The sequence below is a fragment of the Mirounga angustirostris genome, unplaced genomic scaffold (genome assembly GCF_029215605.1).
Source record: "Mirounga angustirostris isolate CCGP_5_RB_7025 unplaced genomic scaffold, mMirAng1.0.hap1 SCAF_7, whole genome shotgun sequence".
Taxonomy (NCBI): domain Eukaryota; kingdom Metazoa; phylum Chordata; class Mammalia; order Carnivora; family Phocidae; genus Mirounga; species Mirounga angustirostris.
Window position 1 is genome coordinate 19,281,534 of NW_026991715.1, and position 18,506 is coordinate 19,300,039.

General features: G+C 40.2%; 1 protein-coding gene across 3 annotated transcripts in view; it reads right to left on the reverse strand.

Annotated features, from left to right (window-relative positions):
• Window positions 1–4,195: 4,195 nt before the first annotated feature.
• CEP120 (centrosomal protein 120) overlaps window positions 4,196–18,506 on the reverse strand; it is a 64,138-nt gene continuing 49,827 nt past the window's right edge. For all 3 annotated transcript variants that reach the window (XM_045891713.3, XM_045891705.3, XM_045891723.3), the window contains 2 exons: window positions 8,227–8,372; window positions 4,196–5,665 (listed from right to left, as the gene is read on the reverse strand). In XM_045891713.3, the coding sequence (XP_045747669.1) occupies window positions 5,431–5,665; window positions 8,227–8,372 (381 nt within the window). In that variant the 3' untranslated portion in view covers window positions 4,196–5,430. The remainder of the gene's footprint in view (window positions 5,666–8,226; window positions 8,373–18,506) is intronic.

An 18,506-nucleotide genomic window follows, 5' to 3' on the forward strand; every position in this document is an offset into this window, starting at 1 on the left:
TTAAAAGCCTCTAGGGATCCTTGTACATAAATGTATCAGTCAGTAAATTATTTATCTATAAAATTAATCTTTCTAAACAGATTTCCACTGCCCTTTAATTTGAAAACTAAACTTCTGAGTCTCCACTTCAGCAACTTCATATCTGAAGAGCCTCCATCTGTAAAAACATTTCTAATGAAAACATGAAGACAACCCCCAGAGAAGCAAACAGAATGAGATGTAAGCATATAGCAGCCTTTCTATAGTTACATTCCTAACAAGAGTGGATTCGAACTTGATGCCAAATTAAGGTTACAGAATACAATCAGTGAACACTCTCGTTCTTTCGGTGTTCGTGAAAAATGCAGGTGCTTATACAATTCTGTCTGAATTTCCCACGTGCACGAAGATAGATGAGTTATATCTTGGTTTCCCTGAGTCACGGAAGCCAAGGGAAGAGGGGAGGAAGAAGCAAGCATAAGAATTGCTCCAGAGCAGGTAGCAGAAAAGGGAAAGCTGGAAAGTCTGGGCTCCAGGGACTGTGTTACAGTTACCCAAACCCAAGTATCAAAGATGGGTTTACATTTTCACGTCGCACCCTATGAACAATCCAGATAAAGTCAAGCAGACTTTATCTAGCGCTCCCGCACAAATCACTTCATTGCTTGGTAAGACCACCAACCAACAGTAAGACTACAAAGCCTACTTTCGGCAACTTGAAATCCATTGTGAAAAACTCTCTATCCAGTTTATGTCCACGGTCTGGACTGTCTGCTCAATGGAGCATCGTTTGCTGTGGGGTTTTTCTGGTCTTGGTTTTTGCTGTTCGACAACAAGACCTTAATTTTATAAAACACGGGTGTGTTACAGCAAGTTTCGAGGATCCTGCAATTCACCGTTAGAAGTCAGAGTGAAAAAGTAGCCATTAATTTTCAGTAACACTGGATTTTGTTAACAAAGGTACAACATTTAATGAAGCGTCTGATCCAGTCCCACTGTCAGGGAATGAGAAGATAGGATCTTCCAGAATGGCCTGACAGGCCACTCATGTAGGAAGCAAGCTTTTTTTTTAAATTGTGGCAAAATACATGTACATGAAACTGTCACCATTTTTAAGTGCATAATTCACTGGCATTAAATATATTCACAGGGCTGTGCAACCATTTCCACTATCCCTGATCCAGAACTTTTTCATCATCCTGAACAAATTCTGTCCCCACTCAGCACTCCTTCTCACTCCCCGCCCCAACCCCTGGTGATTTGTACTCATTCTTTCTCCAAGCATTTGAAGCACAATTTTTATTTTGTTTTTTATTTCCTTATCTGTCAGAGAAAGAGGAGAGAGCATGGAGGGTAAGAGTAGAGAGAGCAGCAGGCTTCCTGCTGAGCAGGGAGCCTGATGTGGGGCTCGATCCTAGAAACCCGGGATCATGACCTGAGCCGAAGGCAGACGCTTCACCGACTGAGCCACCCAGGCGCCCCAGGGCACAATCTTTTTAAAAGCATGACAGTGCAACAAAGAAGTCGACTGCAGCAGGACCTGGGTGTTAAGGTCGGGAGAGCCTGTTTTCTTTAGCATCTCCATCGTAGCTAACTTTTTATGGCTTTTGACTGGGAGACCATACACAATCTTTTCTATTTCTTTATGGATACAACAACCATTGAGTGCCTGCATGTGGCAGGCGCTATTTTAGTCCTGGCATGTGGCAGAAAGTTAGCTGGACCTGTTCTCCGTCCTCCCTGACCTTACTCTGTGGTTAACCACGCTTCTCCTTATTGCCAACCTTGGCAGAACATGGGGACGGTGTGCAATTCTGGTAAGATGCCAGGGGCCTTGTACCAGTAAGCATCGCCAGCACCACGGGAATGCTCAGAGATGTTACAGCAGAACATTTTTCACCTTTCACTATTAGTGCTCATCCCTCCTTTGGTAGGTAATTGATAGGAAGAGTGGAGCTATCTTCTTACTAGACCGACACACGTTAACACCGTTATTTTGGCCTTCTGCATCTCTCTGTCCCTTCATTCAACATGTGATAAGACGTTGTCTACCATAGGAACTGCTTATAGAAAATTACTTCAGATTTTCTCTTATTTCTGGTTTTAAATAGAGACTTTGGGATTTCATTTATATGAAATGTCCAGAATCGCCAAAGCCACAGAGATAGAAAGTAGGTTAGTGGTCGCCAGGGGCTGGGCAGAGGGGAGAATGGGGAGTGACTTGCTAATCCCTATGGGATTTCCTCTGGGGATGATGAAAATGTTCTAGAATCAATAGTGATGATGGCTGTACGACCGTGAGAATGTACTAAAAACCCCTGAATTGTATCCTATAAAAAGGTGAGTTTTACGGTTGCGAATTGTATCAATAAAAAGAATCAAGTCAGGGCACCTGGGTGGCTCAGTTGGTTGGGCGACTGCCTTCGGCTCGGGTCATGATCCCGGGGTCCCGGGATCGAGTCCCACATCAGGCTCCCTGCTCGGCGGGGAGCCTGCTTCTCCCTCTGCTTCTCTATCTCTGTCTCTTATAAATAAATAAGTAAAATCTTAAAAAAAAGAATCAAGTCAGCTATTCCGTGAAGGTGGACACAGTGGTAGCGAGAGGCCAGATTTTACAATTCTACACGTGGCTAGCAGAGGTCCATTCTTCAGACTGGAAGAACAGGCAGTATGTTCTGGGAACTGAGAACTGGCATTCAGGCTGGGCAGCATCCGGTCAGAGCAGCGAGTGGGCAAGAAAGTCACGTGGTCAGACTAGCCCGTTCTCTTCCCCGGATGTTTGTGCGGTGCCCCCGTATGTCCTTAAATCAGACTCAGACTCCCCCGTCGGCAAACAGGAACCCAGGTCTGCTCGAAATTCCTGGGCTGCAGCGGTGAAGGAACTCGCCAGGTTTCCTGACGGGGCACCACCTTGACCTGGTCGACCTGCTACACCCTTCGCACGCAGCAGGCACCAGCCTCAGACGTGCAGACTCGGCTTCCTCCGTGTCAAGGAGGCATAGACAGGGCGCCTGGGTGGCTCAGTCGGTTGAGCGACTGCCTTCGGCTCAGGTCATGATCCTGGAGTCCCGGGATCGAGTCCCGCATCGGGCTCCCTGCTCGGCGGGGAGTCTGCTTCTCCCTCTGACCCTCCCCCCTCTCGTGTGCTCTCTCTCATTCTCTCTCTCTCAAATAAAAAAAAAAAAAAAAAGAAGTGGTATTACAGATCAGTGGGGAAAGACTGTCCTATAAACGATGTTGGGGCAACTGATTATTTAAATCGTGAATAAAAAAATTAGACCAAGTTTGGGGCGCCTGGGTGGCTCAGCTGGTTAAGCGACTGCCTTCGGCTCAGGTCATGATCCTGGAGTCCCGGGATCGAGCCCCGCATCGGGCTCCCTGCTCGGCGGGGGGTCTGCTTCTCCCTCTGCCCTCCCCCCTCTCATGCTCTCTGTCTCTCATTCTCTCTCTCTCAAATAAATAAATCAAATCTTTAAAAAAAAAAAAGAGGCATAGACATCTTAGAGGTAAACTTTACTTCACCTGAAAATACCCGGCGAAAGGTCTGCGTTAGGTGTAGGAACGAGGAAGCCACCTCACCGAGCGGCGCCCCGCCTTCATTCACCTGCGCGGACGCTCAACTTCCCGACCCCGAGAGGCACTTCTCATTCGCACGAGAGGGCCGCTGCCGAAGGACCACAAAAAGGTGGTAAAATCTCACAGGTTCCCAATTTTCAGACCTACGAAGGTAACGGGCAACGTATGCCCCTCACAACCCAACGCACAAAGCGACGCGGGGCGCCGGCCACCGGCCTGCCCCGTGGAGAAGCATCCGTAAGCGACCGCTCAGGAGCTCACCGTGGCAGAGGACTCGGACCGTACTGGTGAAGTTCCAGAGCCAGAAGACGGCCTTACAGGAGGCGAAGTGAACCACACACCCGATGGGAAAGGTCCTTTCTGTTTCTCCAAATCTGAGGCCCCCTCTAGTGTTGGGAGGGAGTCACGCGCAGCACGCAAAGCAAGCGAAGACACAGCGCACCCCATTTCCCCAGGGGCCTCCCCAAACGAAAATACCTCCGGCCCACGCGTGTGGCAGGAGAATCAATGAGAGAAGTGTCTAACCATAATTAATATTTCACATTCCTGCTGTGATTCACAGAGTTGTTAGCCTCTCGTGCAGTACTTTCCTTCTCTGTCATTTACTGCTGGGTTGTTTTTAAGGAAACAAAACAAAACATAGAATGCGCGTAGGGGCTTTATTTACTTTCCCAAAAAAATACACCTCCTTGAAAACAACAGAAAATTATTTTCATGTTTCCAAACTGCCTATTCTGCTTTTAGGGAAGTTCTCGGTAAACACTATATATTTCCTAAAATATCCTTAAATTTATTATATTTGGGAATCAGAAATTTTAAACTACCTATACCTTAAGACTCACCTAATCTGTGAATTTGCTAACAAACTCTGGAGAAGGAGGTGGGAAGTGTTGCCCTGAGGGCAAACGCTGGCTACGAAGAAGACGATGTACAGGAATTCTCGAAGTTCGCAGGGAAGGGCACTACATAAATCCAATGACTTCATCTCGAATACTTTAAAAACCAACTGATTAAAATTAGGGGGAGTTAAAAAATAGTCGTTTTTCACTCTTCTTTCTCAGCAGAAGCCTTTGTGTCTCTCTGCCTGTTACATTACAGAGGTTTTGGGTTAAGAACAAGCATTACTGTTAAGGGGAAAATTAAAAAATCCTTCTTTTTCAAGAAAACAAAACAATACAATCTTGGGCAAGAGTGGGCAGGCGAACACCTCTTTAAACTTGCGACTTTCATCTTCCTGAAAGTTAGGAGCACAGTGAAAATTTGGAAGTTCAGTGGGTGTTGAAACAAGTTTATTCTGTGTTAACTTTATTTAAATAAATGCCCAGTTTGTCATTCAGGAGAGCCTAGCGCTTCTTTGCATTGATCTTGCTTTCTGTTTTCAAACTTGTCACTTGCAAATGTTACAAGTTAAAAGCACAAGCTGTCTAAAGTAAGTTAAATAAAACTGTTTACAGTTGGCCTCAACTTTCGAGATAGCTGTATTCAAATGAATAGGACGCAGCATTTTTAAAGTGCAACACATACTCTTTTGGCTCAACATGAAAAATTATACAACTGGAAATTACTGCAGTCATTTCTCTAAGGGCACATCTCGTGAAAAGCTGTTGTGAAAGTTAGTTATGAAATTATAAATTATGAGAAACACTGAAAAGTCATTTAAAATGAGTATATAAAATGCAATTACAAATAAAACCAGAGTGGGAGAGGTAGCATAAAGTAAATAAAATCAAATAAATACTGTACAGTAACATACAAAATTTTGCTTATAAAAAATTGAAAACTGGTTTTAAAACATCCATTTTCCCTTCTTTCGAGGGGTTTACAATGAAATTAAAATTTAGGCCTGGAGTCTCTGTAAAGATTTTCCAAATGTTATTAATTACTGGCATTGTTTTTTGCCAAAACCTCTCTGATCTGTCGGTCTAGTTCACTTATTATTCGATCCTCGTGATTATACACACCCGTCCTCATCAAAGTATCCCTTTCTTCTATGAGTCGAGTCAAATAATCATCCAAACCTTCTTCCAGGGTACTGCCACGTGGGCTGTCCATTTTTCCACTCGCAATCTCTCTGGAATCCTGGTACTGTTTCTGTTCTTGTTGCCTTAACCTGAAAAGTCAAGAACAAATGCCACTCTAAGCAGGCAACAAGTGCTGTTTTGGTTTTTGATTTTTTTTTAGTTAACAAAACACCGTTTCAAAAAATGATTTGATGGGAAATTATGTCTGTAGCATTATTTTCAGGAAGATAACAAAAACCAGTATTCCGCTTGGCTAGCCAGAGTCCTCATGCTCATAAAAGACAGTTTTGAAAACAATATTTGTTTTTCTAATTATAAAATAGACACAAACTGTAGCAGTTCCAGAAATATACACACACAAAATCGTGATGATCTTATCCAGAGATAACCAATCTAAATAATAATTTTCTGTATTTCTTTTCAATTAAAAATGTGTATGTACCTTAAATATTTTTCTAAAAAATTCATCAATTTCTTAGTATAGAGGCAAGGCTGTAAACTACTTTTTTCCCACTTATAAAATGTTTTCCTACATCTTTCAGTGTCTTCTAAAGGGCTTCACCACATTCCTTCACTTGGAGGTACCCTTCTTTAATCACCCTTTATTGCTGGTCTTTAGGTTGTTGATAAATCTTTGTTTTTGTTTTGAATAAAATTTCCTTAAGTCACTCAACAAATATCTGTATGTACCCAACGGTGCTAGGTGTTGGGGATACTGCAGTGACTCAAGAGGAAAACTCTTTACTATTACAGAGCTTTTATCACCAAGTGTTCGTAGAAAGTGACATTGTTTCCATGTGAATGCCTGGTTCAGACGGCATGTACCTTTTAAGATTTTGTATGTTTGTGACGCCTCATCTAGTAGTCAGAGAAGGGACAGCAGGTATCAGACTGGGACCTGGGTGTTTCCAGTGGAATACTGTTAATCACGTGGCCTTGCGAATGTTAAGTATACTTACTATACTTTCCCCCAGTGATTGTAACACCAACTTTGGACAGCGGCCTATGTTTTAATTGGGTATGTACAATTAAGAGATAACTTCATACTCCTTTATGCAAGTGGCTACAAAAATGTTTTAATTTGCAACTACTCCTAAATTTTATCTTTATAAATGGGAAGGGTGAAGCAGTTGAGTCTAAGCCCCTGCTTCTGAATGGTCTTCAGGATAAGTATGCCCATGAGGACCAAATCCACTTCTGAATTTATGCAGAGTGGGGAAGAGGCAGAAGAGCCAGTGAGGAGAGTCCTGCACTCACAGACAGGGAGGACTTGGCCCCAGAAAGAGTGTAGGACTGTTGATGGTATGTATATACTTTGGTTTGTTCATATGATCCCTTAAGATTCCCCACAAAAGAACATGAAACTGAACTATCCAGTCCAAGATGGACATCAAACATCTCCATCTGTTCTCAGAGAAAAAAACCTAAGTAGTCAAAGCACTGTGCTTTGGGACTCGGGTGGCAATCAAGTGGTTAATGGGACAGGGGTACAAATTAGAGCAATCCCTGTGGATGGTCCCTCTACTTTAATTCTTAGAACTTTCTTGGACAAATAGGTCCTGTATGCAAACTAGTAACATACAACCTCAAACTATGTATGAGAAAGCCCAGCCATTTTCTTGTTCATCTGTTGATGCATGAAGGATACACAGAATTTTTACACCAGTGATAGACGGTTCCTACTGCATCTTTACTAAAATGCAAATCACCAATCAGGCTCACAGTAGAATTTTAGAACCTTGTAGCTGAAGAAACCCACAAAGTTAACAAGGGAAACTTGACAGCCCTGACTGACACTATGTCTGGACTTCACCTGCACACTCTTGTCACTAGGAACCTGCGACTTTGTGGAAGTGTTCTGTAGAACGTTCCTTCTTATACTGAGCTTGGTATGTCGCCTTATCCTTTCCATCCGCTGGCTACGATTCTGTTCAAGAGGGGCACCTACTTCTCTTTAACTTGGGAGCCCTCCAGATACCTGAAGATAGCTATCTAATGCTTTGTCCTAGAGTTCTCACGTTCAACTTCCCTCTCTCCTGACCACCTTTTTGGTCACATTCCCCTGGAAGCTCTCTAGGAAGCTGACTGACCTGAAAACGTGCTGCACATCGGTACGAACACCCAGGAGTGGTGGAACCAATGCGGAGTTGTGAACACTTCTACCAATGGCCCTGTGAGAGCCCCGTCACACTGTTGCTAGCGGCCCCGTGCGTCCTCCCAGCCTTCCTCACATCAATGGTCTGCTCCTGTCTTTCCCATCACTTATGAGGTCTGCCTTATAATTCATACAGGGGACTCTTGGTTCTAATGTACTCAGTGGTTTAAGTCCTTGCTAAATCCTAATTTATTAAGATATTAACGATAAGACTCAATTTTGCACAATCTGCAAATCTGATAGCCAAATGGCTATCTGCATTTAAGCCACGAAAACCGTGCTTAGCAAACAGCAGAAGCTTAATACCTATATACTAAACTAAACTAAAACCACAAAAAAGAAAAAAATACTGTATGTCTATGACAGCAAAATTTTAGAAGGCAAGGGTCATGTTATTTATAACATCTTCCATGTCTATAACACAGTGGTAGGTTCTCCTTCTGGAACTCCCATTTCTGTATGGGGGAGAAAAAGGGAATTTTTTGGTTATTATACCTGTTTAATTCATTTCTGATATCCAACAATTCTTGTCTCTCGGTCTTCACCGTATCTTTTTCCTCAGCAGCCAGGTAACGGAGCCTCATCTGTTCCAGTTCTTCTTGCTGTTTTTTAAGTCGAGCCATTTGACTTTCTTGCTCCCGCTGGAAAGAAAGAAACAAGCCAGAACTCGAATGTGAGGAGTAAATATATTTTGTACAACCTTGACTTGTGATCATAATCCCGCTAGACAGGACCCATGACACAGCCCTGCGCTCTCATTCCGAGACGCACACTGTCTGGAAAGGGCCAGGTTCTCTCGAACAGTCCCGTCTTCTCGCGGCCAGCCACAGCCATCCAGGGCACAGTCCGTGACTAAAGTTAGCGAAAGACCGTAAGAGAACCCGAGGTGCAGGCAGGAAGAGTCTGCTGGCAACACAATGAGTTGCCACAAGGACCAGTGGCAAAAGCATCTAAGAAACGGTTACTTATACAAAGATACACCGCGAAAAACCGAATAAACGGTCTCTGCACTGGTCACTAATTCCTCGTCCACCTCAGGTCATCATACACCTTTCTACTCTTTACATTCACACAAGAACCTGCACATAGGACAAACTGTCTTTAAAATAAATGTGCAACCGTCCCCAGAGTGGATATCCACGATTGAGTCAACCCCTCTCTCAGTCACGGATGCGTCTGGTACCACAGGTGGGGCTGCAAACACCCCATCATCGAACAGAGTCAGCTCGTGGTTCTTTGCACAGATTTCTGTAGGGACAGGTGCTCTGCTTTCGTTAGGACCGAAGCCCCAAAGGGGAGAGCTCTATCAGTAGGTATATGTCATCCTCTGTTTTTCAACATAAACTTTTGAATAACGGGTAAACAGAGTTCTTACACATGATAAGTGTACAGAGTGGTAAGGTTTTATAGAGCAAACTACTCCATGCAGATCATGAAACAGAAGCCCCCTGTGCTTCCTCCGACCCACTAACCACCCCTCCTTTCCTCAAGATAACTACTGCCTAATTTTTTACGCCACAAATAAGACGTGACTGCTTGAACTTCACAGAAATGGAATTCTAGGTATTACTTCACGTGTGGCTTCTTTAACATTGTCTTGCAGACTGATTTGTATTCGGTAGAGCTGATGATTGCTGTTACTACATAGTATTACACTGGATGAACATACAATCTTTTCATTCCGCTGCGGAGGGAACTCGGGGTTAGTTTGAAGTTGTGTTCTCTAACGCTGATGTAAATATTACTGTACATGTCTACGGGCTCATGTTTGTATGCCTTTCTATTGGGTATATACCTAGGATTCAAACAGAAGGGCCATACGGTAGGAGAAATTCAGTATTAATAAGCACTGTTTTCAAAGTAGCAGTACTAATTTATACTTCCCTATGAGCATTCCAGTGCTCCATATTCTTACCAGTACTTGGTAATATAATTCTTTCTGCATTTAAACCATTTTGATAGGTTTATGTGGCGGTATCTCGCTGTAAATTTATTTTGCATTTTTTTTCCAAGACTAATGAGGTTGAACACGTTTTAGTATTTAAACGGCATTCTTCTTTTGTAAAGTTCCTGTTCAACCATGTGGCACTTTGCTCTACTTGGTTATGCATTTTTCCTTACTGATATATTTATTATGTACCTTATATAGACAGGGATAAGTCTTTTGTTGGCTATTTAAATTGCAAATATTTTCCACTAGTTTTGTCTTGCCTTTTCATTTCTGTAATGGTGTTTCTTACTTAATTTTAACATAGTCCAAATTTATTCTTTTCTAGCTAGTGCCTTCTATGTCCAATTTAAGGAATTTTTTGCCTGCCTCAGTCTTGAAGAGACTCTTGTATGACGATGCTCTTTTATATCATCTTGAAGCTTCATTTAGATCAATAATTCATATGCAATGGGTTTTGAGTATGTGTGAGATCGTTTCTTTTTTCCCCCCTATAGAGCTTCAACTGACATGGCAACATTTACTAAAAAAATATCCTCTCCTACTGCTTGGCAGTAACACCACCCACGACTCTCTAACCTGATCTATTTCTCTACCTTTGCATTAAATCATACTGCCTTAATACTGTAACTTTTAAAATAATCGATCTTGATAAGTGATAGTCTATTTTCATATAAATCTGTTTCTGTGGCTGGGAAAAAAAGGCCCCTGGGATTTATGATTATGCCTAATCTTCAGATCACCTTGACCAAAACCATTATCTTTACAATACTAAATCTGTCATCAGTGAACACTGTTTACTTCTTCAATTATGTAGGTCTTACTTAATTTCACGGAATGTTTTATACTTTTCTATATACTAAGGGTAACAATTTTCTTAGAATATGCTCCGAAGTATTTCTTCTTTTGAGATGTTATTGTAAATGGCAGAGTTTTTAAATTCTCGTTTTCTAATTGGCTCTAGTATAGAGAATTAACATTGACATTTGGTTTCCAGCAAACTTGCTAAACTCACTAATTCTAGATCTTCTGTAGATACTTTTTGGTTTTCTAAGTGTGTCATCTACAAATAATAGCAGTTTTATTTTCTCCTTTCCAACTAATAAACCCTTTTGATTTTTTTCTCCTTTGTTTTCTTAAGGTGGTAAACCACCATGTTTGCTTTTGTTTAATAAACCCTGTTGTGATTGTTGTAAGTGGTTTATCAATGTTCCTGGGACTGTCCAATTTATTTTGTTCTTGTAATGTCCTTGTCAGATTTGGGAATCAAGATTATGCTAGTCTCATTTAGAAAAGAGTGTTGGCGCCTGGGTGGCTCAGTCGGTTAAGCGACTGCCTTTGGCTCAGGTCATGATCCTGGAGTCCCGGGATCGAGTCCCGCATCGGGCTCCCTGCTCGGCAGAGAGTCTGCTTCTCCCTCTGACCCTCCTCCCTCTCGTGCTCTCTGTCTCTCATTCTCTCTCTCGCAAATAAATAAATCTTTAAAAAAAAAAAAAAAGAAAAGAAGAGTGTTCAGTCTTCCTACTTTCTGAAACAGTTTGTCTACAATTAGTGGTATTTCTAAAATTTTTACTAAAATTCAAATGTGTAGCCATCTAGGCCTAGAGCCTTTATATGAAAGTTTTTCATTACAGATTCAATTTCCTTAACAGCTATCCAATGAATATTTTCTATTTCTTCTTGTGTCAGTTTTGTAAGTTCTGTTTCTCAAGTTTACAGAAAATTTTTATTACCATTCTCTTATCTCTTTCAATGACTATGAGATCAATAGCCCTGTGTCCCCATTTTATTCTTGATGTTGGAAGTTAGGGCATATTCTTTTTGTCCTTGAACACTGCCATGAAGGACATCTTTTCAAGAAAGAACATTTTGCTTTGTTGATTTTGTTGTATACTTTCCCATTTCCTTAATTTTTATTCATCCCTTTCTTCTAACTGCCTTAATTTCTTATTCTTACCGACCATCTGAAAGGAATATTTAAAGAATAATTTTTTTGCTTTTATTTTTTAAGTGCCCTCAAGGTTATAAAATTTCCCGCTAAGCACAGTTTGCATTAAATCTCCTGTCTTGATATGCTGTATTACTTTTTGGTTCAAAACATTTTCTAATTTCACTTGTGGTTTTCAGTTTAGCTATGGGTAATTAGAAGTGAAGTACTTAATTTTCAATCATTTGGGGATATGAGCTTTTCGTTATTAATTTTTAGATTAATCTCACTGTGGACAGAAGATACTCTCAATTACAACCTTATGAAATTTGTTGAGAATAGTGTGATCTTGCATGTGAGCAATGTGGCTAAATGTTCCATGTGTACTAGAATATGTGTATTTTAGATATAAAATATTCTATATATACCAATGGTTGTGTTGTTTAAATCTTCTAAATCGTTACTGCTTTTCTTGTTTGCTCTATCACTTCCTTGGAGAGTTACAGTAAAATGTACCGTTATTAATGTCTATTTTTCCTTTAATACTAAAGTTTATTGAGCAATAGAAAGCTTCAGAAGAGAGAGGGGGGACCCGAGAGGGTTGCCTCCTTTTAGTTCTCTTGATTTTTTTGCTTCATATAAATTTGTGGCTGTTGCCAAGTGCATACACAGGTAGAACTGTTGTCATCTTCCAGGTGAATTGACCCTTTTATGATGATGAACACTATCTACAGGTGTTGCCCTGAAGTCTACTTTGCCTGACAAAAGTAGTGCTAGATTGGCTTTCTTGTGATTAGTATTAATGTGGTACATACTTTTCCCTCTTTCAAATTTATCCATTCTGTACCCTTACCTTTAAGCTGTGTCCTTTCTAAGTAGCATACTGCTGTTGTTTTTAGTTTTTCATGTAATATTTGTCTCTAATGACAGTATTTGGTCCATTTTATTTAAAGCAATTGGTCATATAACTGGTTTAAATCTTTACATGTTAGGACACTGTACTTGTTCCATCTTTTTGATGTTATTCTCTCCTCTGGTCTTTTTTAGATTAATCCTTTGTCTTTTCACCCATGCCCCCGCTGCCTCCCCTTTTCAGCTTCTTATTATTTCTTAAAAAAGAGTAAAAATGACTAATACAGATCAGGACTTTGACAACTTCACAAATAATGGAACATACTTTAAACATTTTAACTCTATTTGTTCCTCCATCTCTCTTCTACTTTGTCCTTCTAGGTTTTTGTCATGAATTTTAATTCTACGTATATCAAACTCAACAAATGCTGTGAGCGTTGTTTTCTACAATCAATATGTAGTCAGATATTTATTTCCATTGCTGTTTATTCTCCTGTTTTTGTCTGGGCTTATCTTCCTTCTGCCTGAAGAACACCTTATATTTTTACTCTAGGTTTGCCATGACAAAGTCTCCCAATTTTTGTTAGTCTGCAAAGTCTTACGTCACTGTTACTTACGAAGAACATTTTACTGCATACAGAACTTGAGGTTGGCAGTTATTTTCTTTCAGTACTTCACGGATGTTACTCTATTATCTTATGAATTCCTTCGCTGCTGTTGTAAAGTCATCTGTCTGGATTGTTGCTCCCATGAAGGCCATGTCTTCCTGTACCTCCATCCCTTACGGTTTTCATTGCTTTTTTGTCAATTTTACTATTATGAATCTAGGTATGTTTTACTTTGTATTTATTCTGTTTAGAGTTCACAAATATTCTTCAATCTGTAAATTGATACCTTTTGCACTTTCAGAGAATTCTCACCTAGTTCAAATACGGCTTTCTCTTCCATTCTGTTGTCTTCTGAAGGCTTGCCAGAGGCTTAGTATTTGTGTCTCCCCCAAATGCATACAGGTTTCCCACCTTTTTGAAAGTTGGTATTACACTGCTTCGTTGTTATGAAAAACCTACATTAGTACGGTTTTTTGCTAAACAAATCTAAAGAGGAGTTCCCCTACTACAAAAAAGCCATCATCATACTAATGTAGGTCTTTTGTAAAAGCAAAGTGGCGAAACACCAACTGGGGGAAAGTTGGGGATACTCTCTGCTTTGCACCATTTTGACTTCCAAGAAGTTTTACAGGAACCCTCTACTTTCTGATAGCTGGGGAAATGTGTGTAATGAAACCTAATCCCCATTTTGAGCTGTTAGGGGATGGGGCCTTTGGGAGGTGATTAGGTCATGAAGGTGAGCCCTCATAAATGGGATTACTGCTCCTATCAAAGAGGTCCAACAGAGCTCCCTGGTGCCTCCACCACATGAGGACGCAGAAAAAAGGTGGCCATTTATGAACTGGGAAGCAGGCCCTCACTAAACATAGAACCTGACCACACCAGCACTATGATCTTGGCCTTCCAGCCCCCACAACTTTGAGAAACCAATCTGTTGTTTGTTAAGTCTGTGGTCTTTTGTTATGGCCGCCCAAACAGACTAAGACAGGGTCTCAGTTACACACAAAAGGGAGTCAGTCTTGTATAGTCTATCCCACGTGACGCTCAAGTTCTTGGCTAAATTTTCCATCTTCCCCCCGCCCCTTTCAGTTTGGATGCTTTTTATTGACTTCGCCTGAGACATCCTTGGGTCTGCTATATCGAATATGCTGTTAATTCATCTACTGAATTCTTACACTGCATTTAAAATACTTCTCAGTTCTAGAATTTCTATATCATTCAAAAGATTCCAATTCTTTACTACAATTCTCCATCGTATCACCTATTTTCTAGAACAGAGTGATAGTAGTTATTTCAAATTTGGCTTCTGGAATTTGAAAATCTGGATTACCTTTGACTTACTCCTACTGAGCCCAAGACATAAAAAGGCATTCCCCAGTGAAACCACACCAGTGGTTAATAAAGAAATGAAAAGATGCTCCAAAGAAGTAATCAAGGCTTTGAAAACTGAAGCCACAAAGTGATCCTATTTCAGACCCACCAAACTGGAAAAAATTAATACATGTTATAATAGCCAAGTGTTGGACATGGTATGGAGAATAACAATTACACAGCACTCTTGGGAACTGAAAAGTTGTACAACCACTTTGGAAAGTAATTTCGCCATATTTAGCAAAGCAGAAGAAACCAGTGAACGCTTTTACCAGAAACTCTACTTTTTGATATAAACTCTAGAGAAACTTGGGACACATGCAAAAATGTTCAGTGTTGTCTTATTCTAAGTTAAAAAAAAAAAATCACTGAAAAAGGACTGGATAAATTGTGCTATGTTCATATATTTGTTTTATAAAGCATTAAAAATGAACTATAGCTAAATCTTAAAAGCAATTTTAACTCATATAATGTAGACAACAGAATGATTCCACCTATATATAAAGTTCAAAAACACACAAAAGAAAAGCAAAGCAAGAATAAATACCAAATTTAGGCAAGTAGTCCGTCACCTCTGGAGGGGCTGCAGTTGAGAAAAGGCACACGGAGGGCTTCTAAAGCACTGATAATGCTCTGTTTCTTAAAATAGAAGGTGGTGGTTGGGATGTATAAGAATCTTTTTTTTTCCCCTCCTCTTTGGACTGTTAGGGTAGATTTCTTTTAAAAAGCTAATTATTAAAAAAGAAAGGACAAGAAAGCTCAACAAAAATATATCAAATTGTTACCTCTAGCTGAGGAGGGGATAAGATTACTGGTGATTACTATTTTCTGTGTTATGCAGTGTTGCAAAATTTGCATTTGTTTACAATTAAGCAAGCATAATTACAAGCAGGAAAAAAAATACTGAAAGCCAATTATATGATGTTAGCTTACTCTATAAAATTGTCACTTTATGAAACTGGAAACATTCTAGTTCTAAAATATTGAAGAAAAGCCTTTAAATGCCTCGCATTTTTCCTCAAGTATATGGCATTAATAATCATCACACATGCATGCACAAAAATTAGAGGTTAGAGAAAGAAATCCTCTCTGTTGCCAGGTGCTCTGGGTTAAAGGCTCCTCCATCAAGTGAGTATAATCTTTATTTTGCCTTAGCTGCCTATAAATCCAGAGAGGAGATGTAAACATGCATACACTAGACTAAACAGCGGCTAAAAAGTGACCACTACTGACTCCCCCACTCACACATACCATGTAAGTCTGTGGGAAAAACTTGCAACGAAACTAAGGAACTCAAGTCAAGTTTTCTGAAAATAACCCAGAGCTGACAAGTCAGTAGGAGGGCCTGGATGGTTTCAAGACACAGTTTTTAACCAAGGCTTGGACCTCCAACTGTTTTCTTAAACAAAGATTTACATCCCCTCCTTGGCTAAATTACTTATAAATTAATCAAATTAATTACCCCGAGTGGATAAGCAGGAGGCTGGACAAGATAGTGCTGATGTCAGCCAATGAAGTCTGTGTTGTTTTAACTAAATACACCAGAGCTTCGTTTTACACAGATCTACTGTGCACAAATATGGTAAGGGACCCACATCCTACCCCAACTCTTCCTTCTGTTTCCTGTCCTGGGAACAAATGTGCCTAGTTTTAATGGATCTGACATAATGAAAATGTTAAATTTTCTCCACCAACAAATTCATACCTCTTAATGACTGATTATTATTATTTTTTTAGAAGTAGTGGCTTTTATTCTACCTAATTATTTTCTAGGGTGACAAGAAATGTTTTTAGGGCGCCTGGGTGGCTCAGATGGTTAAGCATCTGCCTTCGGCTCAGGTCATGATCTCAGGGTCCTGGGATCGAGTCCCGCATCGGGCTCCCTGCTCCTTGGGAGCCTGTTTCTCCCTCTGCCTTTCTCTCTCGCTCTGTCTCTCATGAATTAAAAAAAAAAAAAAAAGAAATGTTTTTAAACATATTATTTAGAAAACAAAAGTTAAAGTGACAACCTTGAGTAACTGTAGAACAAGGAAACTCAAGTGTTTGGGTTTAAAAATATTTCTACACTGTATCTTTGTGGACGTGGGGGGAAAAGAAACTAAATTTCCCCTTAACTGTCTAACAATCAGAATTCTTTAAAGATCTGTGCTACACACTGTAGCAAAGATATCAAATCCAGAATGTCTGGGGCTCATTTCCTTGTTTTCTAAGTTCGGACCCATTTAATGTTCTATTTTACAGCCATCTTCCCCGTTCGCAAAGACCAACAATAACAACACAAAATTACAGCTTGGAAACACAGATTTTTATGGTTGTGAGGCAGAAGAAAAGATTTTTTTTTTTTCTAAATCATTAGAAGAGTATGATTTTTTAATTCACAAATTGACTATACTGGGTCACCTTTGAGTAATGGAAATCTGTTTAAACATTCTTTTGGCAATAGGCACCAAGCATTAGATCTTATTTCCAAGCTTTACCAGCTGGGTTTTGTCATTAACATTTATTAACAATCTAAGATATGGCTTTCCCCGTCTAATCCGTACTACACAAATGTTTTGTATGGCCCTCCAGAGGATTTTGCTGTGACAAATTACTGGCAGAGATTATAGCCCCGTGGCTATTCACCAGAGGCAATGTAAAATTAACATGGTACTAATCCAATTTAAACAAGAAGTTGCACAAACAGTCCTCTGCACAAAAGCAGATAGAGGATTCCAATTTTATATTCAAACACAATAAATGTGTTTTTAATAAAAAGTTCTAAAAAAATTGTATTTTCACACATATGAATTGTGCCTATTTGATGAAGTTATTCATTTTTAAACCTGCAAAAAATCGTTACTGGCTCTTGCATTTCTTCCTAAGTGCCGAACCTCAAAAGTCGTCTGTAGACCATCAGTGATGCCTAGTGACCTCAAAGTTTGTTTACAGTGTTGTTTCCAAAGCAGAAAGTTTGTGGGATAAGGAACAGAATTACTCTGCAGGGAAGATCACTGCACTCAAAGAATAAGACTCTTTTCTTGAGCAAATAGTTCAGAGGTGAGCCAATAATGTAGGGCTGTTTTCTTCTTAATACAGACACTAACTCCAAGGGAAGCATCTGACTTTTGTGATGATAACCTCTCTGTTCAGAGGAACAAACACCAAAATTACTTTGCCCGTGGTTTTTAGGCAAGAGGGTAGAAAAGACATAGGAAGAAAGGGTAAACAGAAAAGAAGGGATTAAATGAGAAGAGCAAGAAATAGCAAAAGTGTACAAGGATGCCTGTGATAGGAAGGGCAGGTGGGTGGCAGCCTTTTCGAGACAATTCTAATGAAATTCTGTTTCAGTAATTAGGGTACTTCCTTTGGAGAAGAGAGTCATCACTAATCAACAGCTAATACTTTTCTACCTTTTCAGTACTGATTCTGGTAATGGCTTCTAATGAATTACCATTCTCTGAGTCTCTGAGCCTTCACTATGTAACTTTTCTTCAGCTGCAGGCACCGTCTTCCCCGTCTTCCCCATCTACTCTTGGTTTTAAGACAGGAAATGATAGCAAATCTGATCGTGGTATTTCAAACACTCTTTCAAACACTGTCCCCTTAGCTTTGAGGGAGCTGGGTATATAATGGTAAGCCCACTGTCCTCTTATTTTTCTATTTTGGCTAACTTCATTTGGATATCTCACCACCCTGCTAGACCCTGGAGAACTATCAGTCCTCCCAGCTGGACGCAGGATTCCCCATGAGACAGCGCCGCTCTGTGGGGAGCATCCACTCGTGTGCAAGGGGCACCACAGGCTCCCAGTAAGGACAGGCTGACAGAAAGAGGGAAAGTGAGAACTACAGACTCCATGCTCTCTCATCTCTTTATACCCAATCTTTAGGACGTTCTACAGATTCTCTGGTGTATCTGCACGTTTAGGATTTTTTTTTTCCTTCTATACAGTTTTCTAAAGAACATCTATAAAACTACCATGTAAATACAAAGTACTGTTAATACTCAAACTATATCCTACCCACTTCCCTGTTGCTATTACTATATAACCACATCTGCCGCTTCTGTAGACTTAAAAATCTGAAATTG